The sequence below is a fragment of the Anomaloglossus baeobatrachus genome, chromosome 4 (genome assembly GCF_048569485.1).
Source record: "Anomaloglossus baeobatrachus isolate aAnoBae1 chromosome 4, aAnoBae1.hap1, whole genome shotgun sequence".
Taxonomy (NCBI): domain Eukaryota; kingdom Metazoa; phylum Chordata; class Amphibia; order Anura; family Aromobatidae; genus Anomaloglossus; species Anomaloglossus baeobatrachus.
In genome coordinates, this window is record NC_134356.1 from 242,503,846 (window position 1) to 242,529,217 (window position 25,372).

At 46.6% G+C, this 25,372-nt stretch overlaps 1 protein-coding gene across 1 annotated transcript in view; it reads left to right on the plus strand.

Moving 5' to 3' along the window:
- PTPRQ (protein tyrosine phosphatase receptor type Q) overlaps positions 1–25,372 on the plus strand; it is an 855,789-nt gene that overhangs the window by 101,776 nt on the left and 728,641 nt on the right. The window contains exons 14-15 of the mRNA XM_075342420.1: positions 3,855–3,961; positions 7,016–7,113. Coding sequence (XP_075198535.1) covers positions 3,855–3,961; positions 7,016–7,113 — 205 coding nt within the window. The remainder of the gene's footprint in view (positions 1–3,854; positions 3,962–7,015; positions 7,114–25,372) is intronic.

A 25,372-nucleotide genomic window follows, 5' to 3' on the forward strand; every position in this document is an offset into this window, starting at 1 on the left:
ATGATTGCCGCATACTTTCTTTGGTGAAGAAGAACCCGTTCACAACATCAACTGAAGTCCAGAACACTCTCAGTGAAGTAGGTGTATCTGTCTCTAAGTCAACAGTAAAGAGAAGACTCCATGAAAGTAAATACAAAGGGTTCACATCTAGATGCAAACCATTCATCAATTCCAAAAATAGACAGGCCAGAGTTAAATTTGCTGAAAAACACCTCATGAAGCCAGCTCAGTTCTGGAAAAGTATTCTATGGACAGATGAGACAAAGATCAACCTGTACCAGAATGATGGGAAGAAAAAAGTTTGGAGAAGAAAGGGAACGGCAGATGATCCAAGGCACACCACATCCTCTGTAAAACATGGTGGAGGCAACGTGATGGCATGGGCATGCATGGCTTTCAATGGCTCTAGGTCACTTGTGTTTATTGATGACATAACAGTAGACAAGAGTAGCCGGATGAATTCTGAAGTGTACCGGGATATACTTTCAGCCCAGATTCAGCCAAATGCCGCAAAGTTGATCGGACGGCGCTTCATAGTACAGATGGACAATGACCCCAAGCATACAGCCAAAACTACCCAGGAGTTCATGAGTGCAAAAAAGTGGAACAGTCTGCAATGGCCAAGTCAATCACCAGATCTTAACCCAATTGAGCATGCATTTCACTTGCTCAAATCCAGACTTAAGACGGAAAGACCCACAAACAAGCAAGACCTGAAGGCTGCGGCTGTAAAGGCCTGGCAAAGCATTAAGAAGGAGGAACCCAGCGTTTGGTGATGTCCATGGGTTCCAGACTTAAGACAGTGATTGCCTCCAAAGGATTCGCAACAAAATATTGAAAATAAAAATATTTTGTTTGGGTTTGGTTTATTTGTCCAATTACTTTTGACCTCCTAAAATGTGGAGTGTTTGTAAAGAAATGTGTACAATTCCTACAATTTCTATCAGATATTTTTGTTCAAACCTTCAAATTAAACGTTACAATCTGCACTTGAATTCTGTTGTAGAGGTTTCATTTCAAATCCAATGTGGTGGCATGCAGAGCCCAACTCGCGAAAATTGTGTCACTGTCCAAATATTTCTGGACCTAACTGTATGTGTGTGTGTATGTCCACTAAAGAAATCCACACTGTCGCATTTACAATCGCAAAATTTTGCACAGATGCCTCATTTGACTCAGGGAACATCATAGACTATGTTTTGAGGGGAAAATTTAACCCCACACTTTACAGTTATTCACTAAAAACACTGCTTACATTAAAGTCAATGGAGCTGGGAGCTACAGGTCATTAATAGGACCTGTGATTGATTGCTATAGGCAACGAAGGACAGTATAAGAAGCTTATGTGTGAGGTAATATGATATCGGTAGAGACAGACACACACAGAGACACAAAGAGACAGAGACACACAGAGACATCTTTAACCCCTTAACGACCCATGACGTACTAGATACGTCATGGATCGTGTCCCGGTAAGCCCCGCCCCCTGCCGCCGGCGGGCGGCGGCGAGACGCGCACATATCAGCTGTTATCAACAGCTGATATGTGTGCCTGCTAGCCGCGGGTGGAATCGCTTCCACCCGCGGCCATTAACCCCTTACATTTCGCTGCCAAAGTCTTGGCAGCGATATGTATATGGGCGCCGCCATGACAGTGACTTACCCCGCCCCCGCCGGAAGTCACGTGACATGATCACGTGACTTTCGGCGGTTGCCATGGTAGCACAGGGTCATGTGATGACGCCTGTGGCTAACATGAGTCACTTCCTCTCAATGCCGGAATACAGCCGGCATTGAAAGTGAAGCAGCAAATCTGCAGTTCTCAGCTCTGTAGCTGAGATCTGCAGATTGTGCAAAGCGATCGGATTGCTGATCGCAATAGCCCCCTAGGGGGACTAGTAAAATAAAAAAAAAAAGTAAAAAAAAAAGTTTTAAAAAATTAAAAAAAAATAAAAAAACCTAAAAGTTCAAATCACCCCCCTTTCACCCCATTGAAAATTAAAGGGTTAAAAAAATAAAAAATACACACATATTTGGTATCGCCGCGTTCAGAAATGCCCGATCTATCAAAATATAAAATCAATGAATCTGATCAGTAAACGGCGTAGCGGCAAAAAAATTCCAAACGCCAAAATTACGTTTTTTGGTCGCCGCAAATTTTGCGCAAAATGCAATAACAGGCGATCAAAACGTAGCATCTGCGCAAAAATGGTACCGTTAAGAACGTCAGGTCAAGACGCAAAAAATAAGCCATCACTGAGCCTCAGATCCTGAAAAATGAGAACGCTACGGGTTTTGGAAAATGGCGCAAAACGTGCGCCACGTTTTTCGGACAAGCTTGTGAATTTTTTTTAACCCCTTAGATACAAGTAAACCTATACATGTTTGGTGTCTATAAACTCGCACCGACCTGAGGCATCATACCCACACATCAGTTTTACCATATAGTGAACACGGTGAATAAAATATCCCAAAAACTATTGTACAATCCCACTTTTTTTGCAATTTTTCCGCACTTGGAATTTGTTTGCTGTTTTCCAGTACACTATATGGTAAAACTTATGGTTTCATTTAAAAGTACAACTCGTCCCGCAAAAAACAAGCCCTCATATGGCAAGATTGATGGAAAAATAAAAAAGTTACGCCTCTCGGAAGAAGGGGAGCAAAAAACAAAAACGCAAAAACGGAAAGTGCCCGGGGGCTGAAGGGGTTAAAACTGTGCGGAACAGTCTGGGTCCGCTCAGCCCTAGTTACAATAGCAAAATTTAACACAGCAAATAGGTGCAGTCGCAGAAAGGCATACCTCCCACTTTTATAGGAAACGGAGTGGGATATGTATTACTGCAATTACAAAATTATTTTGTCTCTGCCAATGCCCCTAATTGTTCTGTCCCAGTATTATAACCCCTTCCATTGCCCCCATAGAGTATGCTGTCCCCACACAGTAGGATATCTTCACAAACCCCACACAAACTATGATGCCTCACAGCTCCTAACAAAGTAATGTGGTCACCACATCCTTTGGCCTGGGCAGGTTAAGGCTATGTCCGCACGTTGCTTTTTACCTGCTTTTTACCTGCTTTTTTGCTGCTTTTTCAACTGCAGCGTTTAATGCCAAAATGGTTGTGTTCTGCTTTTCAAGCAAAGTCTATGGGAATTTGGGTTTCTTGTCCGCACTATGCAGTTCAAACTGCAGCCTTTTTGTTGCAGAACTTTGGTCAAAAACTCAGCTTTGCAGTGCAAAATCCAAATGGCAAAAACAATTCACATGTGAATTGTTTTTGCCATTTGGGTTTTGCACTGCAAAGCTGAGTTTTTGACCAAAGTTCTGCAACAAAAAGGCTGCAGTTTGAACTGCATAGTGCGGACAAGAAACCCAAATTCCCATAGACTTTGCTTGAAAAGCAGAACACAACCATTTTGGCATTAAACGCTGCAGTTGAAAAAGCAGCAAAAAAGCAGGTAAAAAGCAGGTAAAAAGCAACGTGCGAACATAGCTTAAAACTGCTGCCCTCTTGTTGCTGTAAATAATTGCTGAATTTTTGGAGGAAATTTTATTCCTTTTTTTGTTGCTTTTTTTTCCTTTGTCTAATTCTGCAGTCAGTGGGTAACATAAGCTATAGAAAGCAAATGGTTTAAAACATTTTTATGAAACTCAATTGCAAAATGATTTTCAGACATAGATACTGTACATGCATTGATGTTAAAATAAAAATGCCCCCAAAGTTGTCTATATGATTGGAATCTACTCTCCAAGTCTATAGGCCTTTACATGACTTTCCAGTGTTCTAATGTATTTTGTTGTAGATATACCTACGAAACAAAACTAATTTTCTATTTTGTTGTGTTTTATAGACAGTTTATATTTAGTCAACTATTACCTGGCACTGAATATCTTATTAGTATTGTAACCACATGTGGTTTGAAGCAAAGCTCCCCCGCTGTTATACTGCTCAGTACAGGTAAATATATGAAGCATTGAAGCCTACATTAAAATTTAAAGGGAATCTGTCAGCAGATTTTTGCTATATATGTTAAAGCCAGCATGTTATGAAGGTTAAGGCTGCTTTCACATTAGTGTTTTTTTTGCAAAAAAACGCAAACCGCATCTGACTGGATCCTGCGGATTGTACGTGCAATGCATGCAACAGCAATTGTTATTTTACCAGATCCTTCTGCAGCGGGACACAGAATTTAGCGGCCGGCACTGGATCGGGAGTCAGCTGACTCCTGACCTCACATCCCGCACACGCTGCGATGGATGCAGGTTAACAGCAGTCACTGCCTACTGCCGATCACGTGTGATCGTGTGCAGGCTCTGTGGTCAGGAGGTCAGCTGAGTTCAGATTAGCTGACTCCAGTGTCGGCTGATTACTTGTTCTGTGTCCCCTGCATCCATCGCAGAGTGTGCGCGCTGGAGTTCAACTGAGTTCAGATCAATCAACTCCAGTGTCGGCCGAACTCAGTTGACCTCACAGCCCGCACACGCTGCGATTGATGCAGGGGGACACAGAAAAGTAATCTGCTGACACTGGAGTCAGCTGATCTGATTACTTGTTCTGCTGTCTGTGTGGTCAGGAGTAGGGATGAGTGAGCAGTAATATGCTCGGGTGCTCAATGGGCGAAGCCCATGTAAACATTTTTTAAATTCATTAAAAAATTAAAAAAAAAAAAAAAAAAAAAAAAAATGTGGGCTCTCGCTGCATTTTCTATTGCTAAGGGTAACCCAAGCAGCTACCGGCTGCTAACCCACACTCCTTGGTCCCTTCACTGGCAATGTAAAATCCATGGAAGCCCTTTTTTTTGTTTTTTGTCAAAAACAAAAAAAAAAATTATGTGGGCTTTGCTCTATTTTTGTATGCTAGCCAGGTACAGCAGGCAGGTACGGGATGCCCCCAACCTCCAGCTGCCTATTTGTACCCGGCTGGGAACTAAAAATATAGGGAATCCCTGTTTTTAATTTTTTCATGAATTTTATGAAATAATTAAAAAAAAAAAATAATGACGTGGCCTTCGCCCAATTTTTGTGTCCAGCCAGGTACAACTAGGCAGCCGGGGATTGGAAGCTTTCTGGGCCCCCCCACTGAGAATTGCAGTCCACAGCTACCCCAGAAAATGGCGCATTCATAGAAGCCCCATCTTCTGGCACCGTTCCAACTCTTCCAGTGGCCCTGGTGACGGGTGGCATGCTGGGTAATAAGGGGTTAATACCAGCTTTGTTTTACCAGCTGATATAAAGCCCGAGAGTCTTAATGTCAGGCCAAGTTTGACCCAGCCATTAAGAATCTCCAATAAAGGGTTAAAAAAAAGACATCACACAGAGAAAAAATATTTTATTAGAAATAAATACACAGACACACTTAGGGACTCCATCTTTATTACTTCCTTTCACCCCTCCACAATCCTGGTCTTCTGTCTTCTTTCTTCAACTGATGCAGCTCCACTAGAAAGTACAGGGGGAGGAACTACTTTCTGAGCATGCTCAGTACTGAAAACAGGATCCTGCCTACCAGAATGTGGTGACTTCCGGTACAGCAGGATCCGGCTCATTGAAAAGCATTGCAGGTATCGCCGCAATATGAAGGATCCAGTGAGATGCAGTGTTTTTTCGGAGGTCAAAAACGCTACAAGTAGCGTTTTTGAAAAAAGATAAAATACTGTATCTCATTAGATCCAGTGGGTGCCGCACGCAGCCGCATGTCACCGCATATGTCCGCGATTCCATTGCAAATGCATTGAAATGACATTGCATTTGTAAAGGATCTGGTCATATGCGGTTTGTGTTCTTTTGCGGACCGGCAAAAAAACGCTGATGTGAAAGCAGCCTCAGAGAGAAAGTTCAGGCATGTCTGTGTTGTCACAGACAGATCTTTTGTTTATTTGCTATCATTGTTGTGGCTAGCTGGCTCCTGCCATGTTCTCTGGCATGCCCCCTCTGTGATTGACCACCTCACAGTCAATACACAATCTCTATATAGAGCCTTGTGTGGGTGGGGACAGCTTCCGGCTCAGCTAAATTCAATTCTTAGACAATGTCAGAATGGCTGCATACAGTAATCTAAGTTAAATATGGTTAGTTTCAGAATCTTTTTGCCGGCAATATGCTGCTATCGGATGAAGTAGAAAAAACCTGTTGACAGATTCCCTTTAAGAAAAAAACTAACTAAAAGGAGACAGTTGCACTTTGTAGTGTTAAGATATGTGTAACAATGAATATGGGAATATAGACTTACATTACTGCTATAAAAAACATGCAAAAATTGAGATACTTCGCACACAAAATAGCCAGATTTTTTAGCCCAATAGCCAACAGCAAGGTGGCTTCTTTTGTTGAATCCCTCCCTACTCTAATGCCTCTCTTTGACCTCCGATTCATGAGCTGCAGGAGTGCTCAATCAGAAGGCATGACCCCATAACCTAAGAAAAAGACTGATGGCACATCCTACCTTTCTAATGTGAACAGGTGCAAACTGACCATGAAACCTAGTAACAAAAAGGAGACAGTTGCACACTGCAGTGCTAAGATATGTGTAACAATGAATATGGGAATATAGACATGCATTACTGCTTCATGTTACTGATTCATGTTCAGTTTGCACCTGACCAAAAAGGGGTTGCCTCGCCGTGACTGTTGGGCTCACATAAATCTGGCCATTTTTCATGCTAAGTATCTCAATTTTTGCATGTTTTCCATAGCAGTATTGCATGTCTATATTCCCATATTTATTGTTACACACATGTTAGCACTACAGAGTGCAACTGTCTTTTTTTTTTTTACTATGTTTCATGGTCAATTTGCACCTGTTCACATTATAAATGTATGATGTGCCATCAGTCTCTTCCTTTAAGAAAAGAGATGAGATTCAATACATATCATAGCATGCAAGCTATCTTACAGATCCATAACACCTTCTTCTAAATGACCCGGAAGGACAAATTTTATGATCAAACACATGCAACAGAGCCATAGTATTTAACTGTAATGTGGTATAACATATAGATGCCTTGCATTGTAGATCCTGAGCCACCATCAGCTCTCGAAGTTCTTGGGCAAGAAGAACATTCCATTTACTTATCTTGGAAGCCCCCGAATGGAAGATATGAGAAGTTTCAAGTGAGTGGTTTAGAAATGCAAATTTCGCACAAACTTGGTGCTTTTGTGTGTATTGCAGGTAACATAGTTTAATGATCCTATAAATATACATATTTCAATGTGGGAATAAAAGTGAGTATCTGCAGTCCTATGCAAAAACTCAGATATTATATTATGAAAGGTATGTATTACAATCACACAGCACAACCAGACTAGTGCATGTTTGTTAGCAGAAGGCCGGCTTCTCACTTGCGATTTTCTCGCAGTAGTGCAATGCGAGAAATTCTCGCATTGCACTCGGATTCATGTTAATCAATGTGTCAGCTCCCATCTGCTATTTTTTTCTCAGTCCAAATTGGACTGAGAAAAAAATCGCAGCATGCTGCATTTTGGAGAGTTTCTCGCACGAGTCTCTCCAATGCAAGTCTATGGGTGCATACGGACCATCCTAGTGACATGCGTTTTTTACAGTAGATTTCACGCATGTAGTAGAGAACAATGTAAATGCTCCTGTACATAACATTACATGAGTAGCAGCTGCTGAGGGTAAAAACTGATTGCACACTGACTGCACACTGACAGCACACTGATGACTAGTGAACTAAAATCGGCCGAGTTTTTTTCTTGCTACTCGGACTGATTTTACATGCATAAATGTGATTCCAGCCATATCCAGCATCAGATCTTTGGGATCAGTGGAGTAGTACTGAAATAAAGCTTGTCAGGTAGCTGCCCTGCCTGGCACATCATACACATACCTTTTCACTCCAAGTATAATCTGTAGTGATAATAGAGTAGTATGCTCTGCATTCTAGTCCTGGTTACATTTTATGTCCAGAGGTTATCGCAGATGTAGGTTCGGACTTCAACTCAGGGTATGTTCACACTGCATCTTTTTTCTGCCATTTCTAGCACCGAAAATGCTGAAAAAAGAGCTGACAAAATGCTCAAAACAATGCACCAGTGCATTTCTATGGGAAAACGATTTGTCGTTCATATGTTCAGGCTTTTGAGCGTAATATAAATGCTTCAGGCTTTCTAAAAATTCCAAGCATTTCTGTGCACACAGAATTTTCTAATGGAAATCCTTTGAGGAAGCTTTCCCTCTATGGGGAGTTTTTGGAGGAGTTTTTTTTTTCTTTCCTGAATCCATTTTGAAGTCTTTCAAGCATTTTTGGAGACTTTATATGATTCAACATTTTATATAAAATTCTGTGTGAATTTATTACAGCTTGTGCTAAAAGCACAAGCTGTAATAAATTCACACAGAATTTTATATAAAATATATATATATGGTTTGCTTTAACCACACAAAAGGACTAACAGCTCCATATACAAACTAATGTAGCTGTTAATTGCTGTGAGTGGAGAAAGCCAGAAATACAGGCAGGATTTAAATCTCTGGAAAGTCTGCTTTAAGGGAATCTGCCAGCAGGTTTTTGCTATGTAAGCTGAAAGCACCATGGTGTAGTGGAAAAAAGCCTGATTACAGTGATTTGTCACTTACTAGGTTGTGTTTCTTAGTTTTCAATACAATCACTGTTTTATCACCAGGAGATTTGTACCGCCCCTCGCTCAGCTGAAGCCGAGCTGCTGGGATCCGGGCTCGTTGGTGGGTGGCTCGAGCGCCTCTGGACCCTGGGTCACTTCGCTCTGAAAGGGGATGCTGGTGCTTTTGGTGGGGGTTAGGTAGGTGCATGGCCGGAGCCGCACTTGAGTTTGTGATGCCACCCACGGGATGTGGTGAAGGTAGACACAACCGCTGCAGTTACGGGGCACCTGGGGGAGATGGTAGTGCAGCAAGATGTTAACCCCTCTGTGGGCAGGGATTGTGGCCCCGGGACCTGTTGGGGATAGCTGGGTGGTGCAGGGCGGTGCGCGGCCGGATGACACTGTTGTACTCACTGTTATTGACACACACAAGTCTCTGGTAAACCACGTTGATGGTGGTTGGTGCCCGCAGCCGGCTACATCTGGTCCCCCACCTGGTTCGGTGGTCCTGGCCTTTCTCCTGCACCGTGTTGTGTATTTGTAGACTGCCTGCGCTTCAGCAACGGGAGTCCGCTCCCCGGCTTTGTGAATGTCGGGAGAGCCCTTTTGCTCGCAGATGCTGGCCTGTGGGATCTCTCTGCCTGTGCGGTGGCTTTCTATCCCCCTCGGTGGGCTGTTATCTTCAGTCGGGACTTAGGTGGGAAAGGACCTATAGTCCAGACTGCAATCAGTTAATTAACTCAGTCCAGTGGATTCTGGACCTCGTTTCAGGGTCTGAGTACCCCCCTGTGTGCTCTGGTTTCTGAGTCGGTTCCCCGGGTCGGTACCGGCAGGCCACTACCCTTTCCCGGTCCACCACGGTTCCACCGAGCCGTCTTCCCGTCTCCCGCAGGCTAAGGCCACCGTATGCCTCCTAGCCAAGGTACCAGGGCTCCGACCCTGGCACCTGTCAGACTGCTGCAGACCTGGCACAGGCCTGGTTCCACTCTCTTTCACTACTGTCACTGATCTGCCTCTGTGTTTCCTGCCTCAGGCCCTCTGAACTCCTCAGTGGGCGTGGGCAACTGCCTGGCTACGCCCCCTGGTGTGTCCATCAAGCACTGAGAGAGATGACTAGGTTTTACTGGTTGGCTGATGTTACCTTTTTGGGGGACAGGTGTAATGCGGGGGACGGGGGTCTACCTGTGACTACCTGGCTAGTCCAGGGCGTCACAGATTATCACCACAAGACAACCGATCTTGTACATCCTAGTCCAACCATGCCCTCAGCACTGATTAGCAGCTCTCAGTCACTATACACAGAGAGCTAGTTTGGTGAGGGTTATACACAGCTCATCAACTGAGCTCTGCTAGGTCTGCAGCAGTGAAAACTGTGATTCCATAATAACTTCTGCACCTAATAAACCAAGTGATACATCCCTGTAATCATGGTCTCTACCCCTTCATCATGCTGCTGTCAGATTGCATAGCAAAAACCTGCAGATCAATTCCCTTTAAAAGTTGCTTACTTTTTGGACAAGTGGTCTACCTTAATAATATTAATGTGCTGTGTATTTTACCAATTACTAAACAGTTCCTTTTAAATCATTAATGCATGGTCTAGAGCCTATAATACACCTTAGGATTGTATTTGCATTCATTGGTTTAATAATTTTTATTTCTATAGCACCAGCATATTTCACATCACTTTACAATTTAGAGGGGACCTGTACAGACAAAATAAGACATTACAGAGTGTTATGGGTTATATTTCATACACTGTTTTGATTATTTAGGCAATTTTGTATGTCTTTGATAACTTTGTGTTATTCAGAAAAACAATGACAGTGTATTTTACTTGGCTTTACTTTGTACTGCTACATTGATGCCTGGTTCTTAAGGCGGCGTTACACGCTACGATATATCGTGCGATCGCATGAACGATCGCACCCACCCCCGTCGTTTGTGCGTTACGGGCAATTCGTTGCCCGTGGCGCACAATGTCATTAACCCCCAGTCACACGTACTTACCTCCCTAACGACGTCGCTGTGGGCGGCGAACATCCTCTTCCTGAAGGGGATGGGACATGTCACAGCGACGTCACACAGCGGCCGCCCAATAGAAGCGGAGGGGCAGAGGTGAGCGTCTGAAACACCCCGCCCACCTCCTTCCTTCCTCATTGCCAGTGGGATGCAGGTAAGCTGTGTTCGTCGTTCCTGGGGTGTCACATATAGCAATGTGTACTGCCTCAGGAACGACGAACAACCGGCGCGCAGAAGGAGGAACCACATTATGAAAGTGAACGACGTGTCAACAAGCAAAGATAAGGTGAGTATTTTTGCTCGTTAACAGTCGTTCGGTGGTGTCACTTGCTACGACATCTCTAACGATGCCGGATGTGCATCACAAATTCCGTGACCCCAACGACATATCGTTAGATATATCGTAGCGTGTGACGGGGCCTTTAGTCAATTCATTTCTGTGTTTGAACCAATTCAGCAGAGTCTATGGTTTATGGCCTTTTTGTTGTGAAGCTTGTATGCTTTTGGATAAATACTAAGCCATCCCATTCTTCTGTGGATGTAGTAAATACTTTTCTCTTAAGGCCCCATCACACACAGAGGTAAATCTTTGGCAGATCTGTGGTTGCACTGAAATCATGGACATATTGTTCCGTTTGTACACATCCAAAAACCTGGCACTGATTGTCCACAATTTCACTGCAACCACAGATCTGCTGCAGATTTATCTCTGTGTGTGACAGGGCCTTTAGGACCAAACTCCAGACAAGCTTGATTTGGACCAACATTGGCAGATCTAGAGATCCCTTGTACAAGTGTAGGGGGTGGGCAGACCCCTTACAAAGGAGACCGGAAATGTTAATGCTGTTTAATAAAAATGTTTTTTATTATATTGTATGTATATTGGGTTAGGGTACCCCCTAGTGGCCGGGTGGGACGGCTGTCACCACAGTGGAAAGGAGGAGCCGGCAGGAGAAAGGGGAGGGAAAAAGTTGTTGTTGAGGAAAGTGTGAGTTCAGCAGGCAGTTGGTTGTGGGACGGGAGAAAAGAAGGAGAGCAGGGGCAGAGTGTGGGAGCTGGATAAAGGAGAAGCCGGAGAGTAAAGGAGCGGGCAGAATCTTAAGAGCGAAGCAGACCGGTGTGGGTCCGATTTGTGGGTAGCCAATAGTGGGAGCCGGGTGAAGCAGAGTAGCCGGGCACATCCCCACTGGAGAGGACGTCAAGGGCAGGTTTCCCCCAGCTACAGCAGTGTACTACCATCTATATCTGCATGTCTGCCGGTTGTGTGAAGAAGCTGTGAACAATAAAGCTGCTTTCGGATTTCACTGGAACACGTCTGAAGAGTGTTTTATTACGACGGACAACAGTTGCACCACCACACTCTGCCCCACCATGACATCTCCTGTCCCCAAAGTGACGGCGGAACCAGGGGTAAGCCTGATAGCTAGGGCCACGACTACAAGCCCGGAGGCACCCCTGGCACCCCGTTACATGTGGCGTAGTCGGCAGGATCTAGATTATATGCAAGGGGTCCCTAACCGAGAAGATGGAGATCAAGTGGTGCCTAGGGCACAGGATCCGGACTATGGACGAAGGTTCCCGATCCCATGGTGGGAAGAAGAAGCAGTGCCTAAGGCGTTGGACCGGGCACAAGATGGCGGCAAGGTGGCCGTCGTCTGTGAAGACACAGAAAGCGCGCGCAGAATTGGCGCCAAAAGAAGAGTCTGGGGCTGGCCGGTGCCGAAGAAGAAGTTCGGAGTACTCCGCCCAAAGAGGGGAGGTGCTGGTCCCAGGGCACGGATGAAGATATGTGAAATGGGCGGTGTTTCGGAGAAAAAGAAGTACCGCCGCGGAGGAGTCGACCTGATGTGTGAGACTGGGGGTGGAGTATACCCAAGAGCGGGAAAAATAGGCCCGCCTCCACTTCCTCCAGCTTCTCCACGGACTCCGCCGCCATTATCAGAGCTGCCGATTGCTACCGAGATGGAGACCTCCAGACAGCAACAAGAGATGGTGGCCGCGCTGACAGCCACTAACCTGGGCCGAGGACGTCCTAAGCAGTCTGCGGCTGCAGCTGCGGAAGCGTTGCCTATCCACATACCGGCTGTACCAGGAGGACAAGAGCGCCCAACCAAAGTGACCTGGGTGACAACGTGGGACGCGGTGACCGGAGAGACCACGACTGAGGTCCGGGCGACGTATACCGCTCGGCTGCCGTCGGGGAATCGGCCCTTGGGAACCCCATATCCATACCCAGACCTGGAGACACCCCCGCTAGCCGCGGTGGAACCGTCGACATCTGTTCCAGTACAAGCTCCGGAAGATTCATACGCCCGGAAGCTGGAAAGGGACAACTGGGGCTTTTTCTGGGACCCAGTGCAGCCGTCTCCCCTACCTCAAAGGAAGTCTCCGTCCCCAGAACCGGACCCGGTACAGGAGCGACTGCTTGCCGAGACCGTGGCCCGGGAGATGATGTCCGGCTCCCGGAGTGAGGAGTTTGAGCAGCAGTGCACCACCGGAATAGTGGTGAAATTCAATCAAAAGGAGGGCTACGGCTTCATCAAGGATGAAGAAACCGGCGATGATTACTTTTATAATAGAGTAAATCTGGACGTTGAAGGCCTACCCCAGCGCCTGCATACGTTGTATCCCGGAGAAAAGGTCCGGTTTATGCGAGAGATGGGATGCCGGGGCCTCTTCGCAGTCAGCGTAACCCGGATGCCTACCTCACAAGAGGCTGCTCAATGGCAGCAAGAGCTGGAGTGGGAGGAATGCCAGTACCGGCGGCGGTCGCAGCCAAGACCGGTGTTAGCTGAACTCTCCCACCCAAGACGCACCTTGGCCGTAGCGCCTGAAGTGATGCCCGGATCGACCGCTGACCCGGAGAAGGGAACCCCGGCGGTGCTGGCCATTAGCCAGAATATAACAACACATCCGGTCATTGTCATGGACATACCTCAGCCGCCTCGTGCAGCGACCCCGTCACCCCCATCGGAGGTTGAGGAGACCAAGGCACCGGAGCCCACCGTCGGTTACGAGCCCTTCCAGAGGCTGCGCCGGCTGCCCGGGCAGTCCTTGTCGGACTATGTAAGGGCTCAGCGAGCTGAATGGAAGCGAGTTTTGCACCCGGAGTGAAATGCCCTGATCGGCTTGTTTGAAGACCGGCGTTGTTTTAAACCGGCAGAAGTTACTGTTAATCACCGTTTAAGTTGTTGAGCCCGGAGAGAGCCTGTTGCTGGACTGAGCCAGGGGCTCCTCCGCGTTGTCTAGAAGATTTCTTTTGCCAAGCTGTGTTCCTGCCGTCCAACATCTAAGACCGGGAGTGCTACAAAAGCCTCCGGGCAGAAGCTCCACTAAGACCGGGAGTGCCTGCCGACGGTCTCCGGGCACGACTAAGACCGGGAGCTTCCAGGAGGAACTCCGGGCGCTGGACTGGCGTACCCCCGTCGGGTGCCCTAGGGTACACATGGTTGTCGTTATACTACAATGACTTTGCTTAGTTTTAAATGTGTTTTAGAGTTGTGCCTTGCCGGGAGGCTCAGGCTTTAAGAGGGGAGGTATGTAGGGGGTGGGCAGACCCCTTTCAAAGGAGCCCGAAAATGTTAATGCTGTTTAATAAAAATGTTTTTTATTATATTGTATGTATATTGGGTTAGGGTACCCCCTAGTGGCCGGGTGGGACGGCTGTCACCACAGTGGAAAGGAGGAGCCGGCAGGAGAAAGGGGAGGGAAAAAATTGTTGTTGAGGAAAGTGTGAGTTCAGCAGGCAGTTGGTTGTGGGACGGGAGAAAAGAAGGAGAGCAGGGGCAGAGTGTGGGAGCTGGATAAAGGAGAAGCCGGAGAGTAAAGGAGTGGGCAGAATCTCAAGAGCGAAGCAGACCGGTGTGGGTCCGGTTTGTGGGTAGCCAATAGTGGGAGACGGGTGAAGCAGAGTAGCCGGGCACATCCCCACTGGAGAGGACGTCAAGGGCAGGTTTCCCCCAGCTACAGCAGTGTACTACCATCTATATCTGCATGTCTGCCGGTTGTGTGAAGAAGCTGTGAACAATAAAGCTGCTTTCGGATTTCACTGGAACACGTCTGAAGATTGTTTTATTACGACGGACAACAGTTGCACCACCACACTCTGCCCCACCATGACATCTCCTGTCCCAAAAGTGACGGCGGAACCAGGGGTAAGCCTGATAGCTAGGGCCACGACTACAAGCCCGGAGGCACCCCTGGCACCCCGTTACACAAGTGCATCTCAATAAATTAGAATATCATCGAAAGTTATTTCAGTAATTCAATACAAAAAGGGAAACACAAATATTATATAGAGTAATTACAGAGTGATCTATTTCTAGTGTTTATTTCTGTTAATGTTTATTATGGCTTACTGCCAATGAAAACCCAAAAGTCATTATTATCTCAGAAAATTAGAATATTATATAAGACCAACTGAAAAAATAATTTTAAACTCAGAAATGTTGGCCTACTGAAAAATCTGTACAGTAAATGCACTCAATACTTTATCAGGGCTCCTTTTGAATTACTGCATCAATACAGCGTGGTATGGAGGCGATCACCCTGTGGCACTGCTGAGGTGTTATGGAAGCCCAGGTTGCTTTGATAGCAGCCTTCAGCTCGTCTGTATTGTTGGGTCTGGTGTCTCTCATCTTCCTCTTGACAATACCCCATAGATTCTTTATGGGGTTTCGGTTACACGAAAAAAAAGCTTGTCAGCAGAGGGCAGCATGCAGTGCTGTAAAATTTCCAGGTAGATGGCTGCACTGACTTTGGTCTTGATAAAACACAGTGGACCTACACCAGCAGATGACATGGCTCCCCAAACCATCACTGATTGTGGAAACTTCACACTAGACCTCAAGCAGCTTGGATCGTGGCCTCTTGATTTCCGAATGAAATGCAAAATTTACTTTCATCTGAAAACATCACCTTGGACCACTGAGCAACAGTCCAGTTCTTTTTCCCCTTGGCCCAGGTAAGACGCTTCTGGTGTTGTCTCTTGGTCATCAGTGGCTTGACACAAGGAATGCGACACTTGTAGCCCTTGTCCTGGGTACGTCTGTGTGTGGTGGCTCTTGAAGCACTGACTCCAACAGCAGTCCATGCCTTGTGAATCTTTCCCAAATTTTTGAATGGCCTTGTCTTAACAATCCTATCAAGGCTGCGGTTATCCCGATTGCTTGTGCACCTTTTTCTACCACACTTTTTCCTTTCACTGAACTTTCCATTAATATGCTTGGATAGAGCACTTTGTGAACAGCCAGCGTCTTTAGCAATGACCTTTTGTGGCTTACCCTCCTTGTGGAGTGTGTCAATAACTGCCTTTTGGACATTTGTCAAGTCAGCAGTCTTTCCCATGATTGTGTAGCCTACTGAACCAGGCTAAGGCACCATTTAAAATGCTTAGGAAGCCTTTGCAGGTTTTTTGTGGTAATTATTGTAATTTTCTGAGATAATGATTTTCGGGTTTTCATTGGCTGTAAGCCATAATCATCAACTTTAACAGAAATAAACACTTGACATAAATCACCCTGTAATCGCTCTATATAATACATGTGTTTCCCTTTTTGTAATGAATTACTGAAATAAATTAATTTTTTGAGGATATTCTAATTTATTGAGATGCACTTGTAGGTCATCAATATTAGTTCAGGGGGATCTGATTTTGCATCCCTGCCAATCAGCTATATGACGAGACCGCAGCATTATATGGAGCACAGCATCCTCTGCATTATCTATGGGACCCAGCTCTGTAGGAAAATAGCGACTTTGCCAAGTCCTGCTACTAAGAGCAATAAATAGGACTGAGCTGTAATACAGGATGCAGCCGTGACTGCATGTGATATGGTCGTGTTACACAACCTACAAGTGCACAAAGATTCACCATTACACATTCACCACATTCACATTCACACAAGTGTGTACCTCCAAATGCCAGGACTCAATTTTAGTCCCAGTCCGGACCTGCATGTAGCTATCAATTGCTATGCATGAGTGGAGAAAGCAGGACTCACAGACAGGCTTAAAATCTCTGGAAAATCTAGTTTTACAATGCACCTTGAGAATTAAAGGGAATCTGTCAGCAGGTTTTTGCTATGTAATCTGAGAGCACTATGACGTAGTGGAAAAAAGCCTGATCACAGTAATGTGTTACTTGCTGGATTTTGTTTAGTTTTTTCAATACCATAAGTGTTTTATCAACAGGAGGTTATCACCACAGGAAACTGACATCTTGCATCCTCATCCAATGATGGTCCCAGCACTGTTTAGTAGCTTTTAGTCACTAAACAATGTACACAGAAAGCTAAAGTGTGGTCGGTCGGGGTTATACACAGCTCAACGACGCAGCTCTGATAGAACTGCAGCAAAGAAAACTGTTATTCTATCACAACTACTGTACCCAGTAAACCCAAGTGATACAGTCCCTGACAGAAGTTCTGTCGCTTATCCATGTTATGTAAATAACAGCTTATAACCTGACTTTAAATTCATCCATTGGTTTTATAAATTACTCTTTTGAAAGCTGAAACCCTCCCAAATGTGGTTTAGGTTATGAAAATAAAGTTGCTGCAAAGCTGAAATATTGATCATTTAATGAACACAGAAAGGTTAGATTTTGGCAAGACAAAAGTTTTGTCGCCCACAGAAAGTAATGTGAAATTCAAACAAATATGTAATAGTTGGCCGTGGTAAGTATTCACTTACCTGGCTCCATCGGAAGTCACGTGATGTGATCACATGGATTCGATGGTTGTCATGGTAGCACAGGGTCATGTGATGACTCCTGTAGCTATCATGGGTCACTTCTTCTTACACCCAGCAGAGGGCCCTGTGTAAGAGGAGAGCTGCTTTTCTGCAGATCTCAGCTCTGTAGCTGTGTTCTGGAGAAATATAAGAGCAATCAGACTGTTGATCGTTATAGTCCCCTATGGGGCCAAGTAAAATATCAAAAAAAAGTAAAAATAAAGTTTTAAAAAATTTAAAAAAATTAAAAAACCTAAAACTTCAAATCACCCCCCCATACACCCTATTGAAAATAAAGGGTTAAAAAAATAAAAAATATACACACATTTGGTATCGCCGCATTAAAAAATTCCCGATCTATCAAAGTATAAAATCAATTAATCTGATCGGTAAATGGTGTAGCAGGAAAAAAAATGTAAAACTCTAAAATTATGTTTTTTGATCGCTGCGAATTTTGCGCAAAATGCGTTAACAGGTGATCAAAATGGCGCTTCTGCACAAAAATGGTACCATTAAAAACGCCAGTTCAAGACGCAAAAAAAAATCCACCAATGAGCCATAGATCCCGAAAAATAAGAATGCTACGGCTCATGGAAAATGGCGCAAAAAGTGTGCCTTTTTTTGGACAAAATTCCGAATTTTTTTTAACCCCTTAGATAAAAGTAAACCTATACATGTTTGGTATCTACGAATTCGTACCGACCTGAGACATAATACCAACACATCAGTTTTATCATGTAGTGAACATGGTGAATGAAATATCCCCAAAACAATCATATAATCGCACTTTTTTTGCAATTTTATTGCACTTGGAATTTTTTTGCCATTTTCTAGTACACTATATTGTAAAAATTATGCTTTCATTTAAAAGTAAAGCTCGTCCTGCAAAAAATAAGCCCTTATATTGCAAGATTGACAGAGAAATAAAAAGTTACTGCTCTCGAAAGAAGGGGGGCAAAGAAAAAAATATGGAAAAATCGCCCGGGGCTGAAGGGGTTAAATTAATATGCTGTCTATTTTATCCATGTTTAAACAGTTTATTTTAATTAATTAACTAACGATGTGTCAAGCCTATAATACGCTTTAGGCTAAGTTCACACATCCTGTGTTTTGCATCAGTCACAATCCGTCGCCTTGGGGAATTACGGTATCCTGCAAAATATTTTGCAGGAATCCTGTATTTCCCCATAGACTTCTATTAGCGACGGATTGCGACTGATGACCCTGCGTTGCATCCGCTGCGTCGCGGTCCGTCGTTTTTGACTGACCGCCGAGCGGGGAGCAACGCAGAATGTAACGTTTTTTCGGGCTGTCAAAATTAACGCGCCGCGCAGGAATCCGTCGCCATCCGTCAAGCTTGTAATGCATGTCTATGGTGCTGGATTCCGTCGTAATCCGTCTTACAACGGAATCCAGCGCAGGATTCCGTCATGCTCTACTGAGCATGCCCAGCATGCTTGGCACGCCCACTGGGCTGTCCCAAACACAGACGGATCATGACTGATCCGTCAAAAAACGGACGCACAGCGGATGTAACGGACGCAACTGATCCGTTTTTTCACAGGATTCCTGTGAAAGGAATCCTGTGAAAAACACATCAGTTGCATCAGTTGACATCTTGAAAATGACTGATCCGTTGCTGACGGACCTGACGGATTGAAAACACAGGATGTGTGAACTTAGCCTTAGGATTATATTTGGACTTGGTTGAATAATTTTTATTTCTATAGCACCAGCATGTTCAACATCATTTTACAATTCAGAGGGGAACTGTACAGACTAAATAAGACATTAAAAGTAACACATAAATGAACTCATACCAAGATGAGAGAGGTCATAAGCTTGCAATCTGTTGGTTTGAATATATCATTATTTATTTCTTTGTGTCGCCTCTTTGTAATGCAGATTTTTTTTTTAAAGTGTAAAGGCTGCTTTACACACAGCGACATCGCAAGCGATGTCGCTAGCGATTGCATCCGCCCCCCGTCGTGTGTGCATCATGGGCAAATCGCTGCCCGTGGCGGACAATATCGGTAGTGCATGTCACACGCATGTGCCACCCCTGTGCCAGCAGCCGGTGCTGCTCATATCTGGGCTTTCTGGGGTGGTGACTCGAGGGTCTCCGGATCCGGGGGTCTCGCAGACACGCCAAATAAAAAGGGGGGGACGTAGATGTACGAGCTAGGCGATATTAAGTTCATGACGCCACCCATGGTGCGTGGTGAGGTGGGACACCACTGCTGCTGATGTGGGCACCTGGGGGAGATGTTGTGGCAGCAAGATGTTAACCCCTCCGTGGGCAGGGATGGTTCCTCCGGGACCCAGTTTCTTTGTGCAGGGTATAGCATCGGCAAGGGGATGTTTGATTACTCACAGTCAATGAATCACACTAGTCTCTGGTAAACCAAGGTGCTGGTGGCCGGCGCCGCGGCCGGTTGCATTCAGATACCCCACCTGGGCTGGTGGTCTCTATCCTTTTCCTCTGCCCTAATTTTGTGTAAGGTGGACTTCCTAGTCTGGAACTTCTGGAACTCAAGAGTCTGCTCCCGGCTGGATGTGGCGTAAGGAGCCGTGCCCGCAGACGCTGGCCCGTGGGATCTATGGGCACTGGCGGTGACCTCCTATCCCTATCGGTGGGCTGTTGCCTTCTATGAGGGACTTTGGGTGGGACAGGACCTCTAGTCCTGGCCTCAACCGGTTAATTAACCAGGTCGCTGGTTTCCGGTCCTGGCTTCAGGGTCCGATTACCCCCCTTTGTGCTCCGGTTTCCGTCGGTTCCCCGTGACGGTAACGATGGGCTACAACCCTGTCTCGGTCCACCTCGGTTCTGCCGAGCTGTCTTCCCATCTCCTGCTGACGGAGACCACCGTCTGCCTCCTAGCCAAGGCACCAGGGCTCCTACCCTGGCACCGTTCAACTTAAACATCCTCTGCTGGAGCTACACCTAGCTCCAGCCCACACTCCTCTCAACTTGAACTACAACCTCTTTCTAACTAGAACTGCTTGTTTTCCTGCCCTGGGCTGTCCAGACCCCTGGGTGGGCGTGTCCAACGACCTGGTCCTGCCCACTGGTGTGACTATCTTTCCCTAAGGGGGGGTGATTAGGGTTTTAGGTTGGCTGTGTGTTTCCTAAGTGAAGGATGGTGTTAAGTAGGGGCCTATCTGTGACCAACTGGTTTTGCCAGGGCGTCACACGCACATACCTTAATAATGACGTCGCTGTGGCCGGCGAACAACCTCTTATCTAAGGGGGAGGTTCGTGCAGCGTCACAGCACCGTCACACAGCGGCCCACCAATAGAAGTGGAGGGGCGGAGAGCAGCCGCATTAACAACACTCCCACCTCACTGCTGGAGGACACAGGAACGCTGTTGTTCGTCGTTCCCGGGGTGTCACACGTAGCGATGTGTGCTGCCTCAGGAAGGACGAACAACCTGCGTCCCAGAAGTTCAACGACATTTGGAAAATGAATGACATGTCAACGATCACCAATATCTGAGGTAAGTGAGATCGTTAGCAGTTGTTCGTAAGTGTCACAGACAACGACGTCGCTAATAATGCCAGATGTGCATCACGATTTCCGTGACCCCAGTGATATCTCGTTAGCGATGTCGTTGCGTGTAACGGTGCCTTAAGTATAGCTTATGGTCCGTGATATAATAGACTAATAAATTAAAGGGAACCTGTCACATGAAAAAAAAAAAACAAAAACACTATTAACATGTAGATATGCAGTTTCACACACAGCGAGATCGCTGCTGAGATCGCTGCTGAGTCACGTTTTTTGTAACGCAGCAGTGACCTCATTAGCGATCTCGCTGTGTGTGACACTGAGCAGCGATCTGGCCCCTGCTGTGAGATCGCTGCTCGTTACACACAGCCCTAGTTCGTTTTTTTATTGTTGCTCTCCCGCTGTGACACACAGATCGCTGTGTGTGACAGCGAGAGAGCGACGAAATGAAGCGAGCAGGGAGCAGGAGCCGGCATCTGGCAGCTGCGGTAAGCTGTAACCAGGGTAAACATCGGGTAACCAAGGTGGTTACCCGATATTTACCTTCGTTACCAGCCTCCGCAGCTCTCACGCTGCCTGTGCTGCCGGCTCCTGCTCTCTGCACATGTAGCTGCAGTACACATTGGGTTAATTCACCCGATGTGTACTGTAGCTAGGAGAGCATGGAGCCAGCGCTAATCAGTGTGCGCGGCTCCCTGCTCTCTGCACATGTAGCTGCAGTACACATCGGGTTAATTAACCCGATGTGTACTGTAGCTAGGAGAGCAGGGAGCCAGCGCTAATCAGTGTGCGCGGCTCCCTGCTCTCTGCACATGTAGCTGCAGTACACATCAGGTGATTAACCCGATGTGTACTGTAGCTAGGAGAGCAGGGAGCCAGCGCTAAGCAGTGTGCTCCCTGCTCTCTGCACATGTAGCGACGTTATAATCGCTGCTGCGTCGCTGTGTTTGACAGCTAAGCAGCGATCATAACAGCGACATACAAGGTTGCTGTTGCGTCACAGAAAATGGGGACGTAACAGCGACGTCGTTGTCGCTGTCGCTATGTGTGAACCCAGCCTTAGTTGCCACATTTTTACACTAGTGATTAAAGGGTCAGTTTCAGGGCAAGATTACCAGCAAGATAAAGTAGGCTAAAACATTAGAGACAATGGTTGTAGGAGTGAGTGACCACAGCCAAATACTTAATCGACATGTTCTTGTGATTTTGACTTGACGTTTCTTAGGTGGTTTCTTCTTTATGATCTTACAAGTTTTTGCTCTTTCATTGTAAATGCTGACTATTGTAAATATTCCTACGAGTGAGAAACGTACAGGAAAATGCATTTGGGCTTTTCTCCTCTTAAATAATTGTTATTGTATTTTAAGGCAGTGATCAGTAATCATGAAAATTTTCTTCTAAACACATGGTGTGATTGATTTATTTTTAATGAGTATGACATCTGTATGTCAGTTACTTAGCAAACACCACTGAGTTAGCCAAGATCATTTTACTGATCATCTATTATTTATCACGCTAACCCATATCTTTTACTATTCTCTGACAAAGTAATGCTTTATAATAAAAAGCAAAATAATCCGACATCCTCCACCTATTTTATGTTCTTATATTTTTAAAATATTTAAAATTTAATAAATTAAAGCGTATTGGTAATTTCCTGATATATGATAAAAATTGTGTTCACGCTCCTCCACTTAGAATCCTATAATATTTTGAATTAATTCATGACATTATAAGAACATATTATCCCTCAAGGGAATTATAGAATCCAAGCACCCTATAAATAACTTTAAGGTTACGTTGTCACAGACATTTCTCCTTGCATTCATTTTGATAATATGCATAGTTTGCACATTTAATATGAAATAAGCCCTTATTATTTAGATTTCACAGTCACTGTTGACACAATTCTATGGTCAAGAAGATGTCTAAAGACTATTCTTTAAAAGCCTGAAAACGGAAATGTTCTGCACTGACCAATTTTCTCACTTCTGTTCTTGTGTCCATATCTTGAAAATCTGGCCTTGAATGTCACTTAAGGGTACTTCTCACATAGCGAGATGGCTAGCGAGATCGCTGCTGAGTCACAGGTTTTGTGACGTACCAGTGACCTCATCAGCGATCTCGCTGTGTGTGACACTAAGCAGCGACCTGGCCCCTGCTGTGAAATCACTGATCATTACACAGTGTTCTGGTTCATTTTTTTGTCGTCGGGCTCCTGCAGGGCAGCACGCATCAGTGTGTTTGGCACCTTACCCAATGACCTCGTTCGCGACTAACGTAGGCGTTTATCTTTGTTGTTTTCCATGCCCTCTCTGTTCCGATTGATGATTGCTACTGCATTCGTATTGGCCGCTTCCATCCTCTGTTCTGGCTTGTGGATCGCAGTACATTTCAGAGGGCTGAATTCACTTGTCCCGGACCGCGTGTAGCAGCAGATCGTAATACAGTCCATTCTGCATCGGGACTGTAGGATGGACAAGGATGGAGAAGGATGGAAGCGCTATTATGTTGCCTTCTCTAAATGCAAGGCCGCCCAGTCACAACGCAGTTACGACCACCAATCGGAGCAGAGTGGGCACGGAAAAGGCAATGTAGATGCACGCCTGTGTTACAAATCAAGATTTGAATTGTGACAGGTTCCCAGCGACCGCCGTATCTTGCTGCATCGTTGGGAAGATCTGACTGTTTGACAACTCACTAGCGACCCTGTAGCGACGTACCAGCAATCCTGACCAGGTCGTATTGTGGTCGGAATCACTGGTATGTCATTTAGTGAGACAGTACCCTTTTTTTAGGACCACATTAATTCAGTGATATCACACTGTCTGTGCAATTAATCAGATGATGTCACATACAGTGTGACCAGACATATGCCAACACCAGCCCACCTACAGCAGACAATCCCAAGCAATATTGGCTAACAGTGCAGCAATTCTACAAAATAACGGATTTCAAAATAAATGTTAGCTAGTGTCAAACTTCAGACTGAGAAAAAGCCCAAAACAAGAGGTGAAAATGGACTGGGTTCATGATGGTGATAATTGACTGTAACTCTGGGGACATTGTGGCTAGAACAGGGTCATCTTCGTTGTCAAGAAAGCCATTGAACCCATAGGGTGTAGGGGCGACATGACAGTCTGGAGGGTAGGGAGTTGATGGGGTTAAATGGTGATATCATAGGAAGGTGGAAGAAGATGATGATTGGTTAGGGAGGGGAGTATGGTGGGAGGAAAAGGAGGAGCTGCATGGATATATAGGAGGAGGTGGGAGCCAGTTACCTTCTCTTGCCCTTCCTGGACGACAGCTTGGACGGGCTGGGGAACCTCCATCATGACATCCAGCCTGATGGATCTGGACATCGCAGATCTGAAACTTGGACGGGCTGGGGAACCTCCATCATGACATCCAGCCTGATGGATCCGGACATTGCAGATCTGCAGCTTGAACGGAACAGGGATTGCAGAGAGGATCTCCAGGTGATCAGCGGTAGCGGCGCACGGGCCCCTGGCAGTGCAGTCCCACATCAGGGCTGCCGGGGTTACCCGTTGGCGCCTTCCCTTCGCTCCCCCAGTAGCAGCGGGCGGCGGTTTCGGCCCCCCGCAGGTATTCCCCGGGCGCAGGGGGGGCGAGGAGGTGATGTTAGAGCCCCTCCGGGGACCCTCCGCGGCGGACCGAGCAGCTGCAGAATCTGGCGGCTGCTCCGGCCGGCGGGAGGAATCTGCATTCCGGCCGTGACGACCGGGAGGTGGGAGTGGCCAACACGGGGGCCTACTTCCGGTCCCGGGCCTCCGGCTGGAGTACGAGTGACTGCGGCGGCTCCTGGCTGGGAGCGCGTACGGCGGCAGAGTGAGGCCAGCAGAACCCCTCGCAGTCGGCGGGGGGACCGCGGGGCTGCGGACGGCAGGAGATTGGGTGCCAGGAGAAGGTCGGTTGTGCTGGTCCCTGGTGGCGGTGAGTGAGCCTGACGGTGGGAACTCTGAGGGACCGCCCGGTCACATACGTCGATCGTGCAGCCCCAGGGTAGCAGCGGTCTCCCTTGGGGAGGGAGGACCCAGCGACAGGAGGCCTGCGGTGGCCCTGGAGGGCTGGGAACGGCGACGGCTGCGGTCCAGAGCCGGGCGTCAGTGAGGTCGGGTGTGGAGCCCCCCCCCCACCCCCTGGCAATCGGCGGGGGAGGGGCGCAGTCGCAAGACGTCGAGACCCGGGGTGGCTGCACGGGGGACAGGACGGTCTCCTGAGGCTGTCACTGCGGGACAAGCAACGGAGCGGGAGATGACTATGCCCACGCGGCGGCTCGCATGGGTGGCCGTGGTGGGGGAGGCGTGGCAGAGCTGCCTCACGCATCCAAGATGGAAGTGGACGACGGCGGGGAGGGAGAAGGACATCAGGATGTCAGTAATATTCGGACAGATGGATGGCAGAGGACAATGGGGTGGCGGTTCCGAGGGGACGTTGAGCTGCAGTTGGGTGTGAGACATTGTCCTCGGGGGGTTTGGGTCATGTAGTGGAGGCCGGGCCAGAG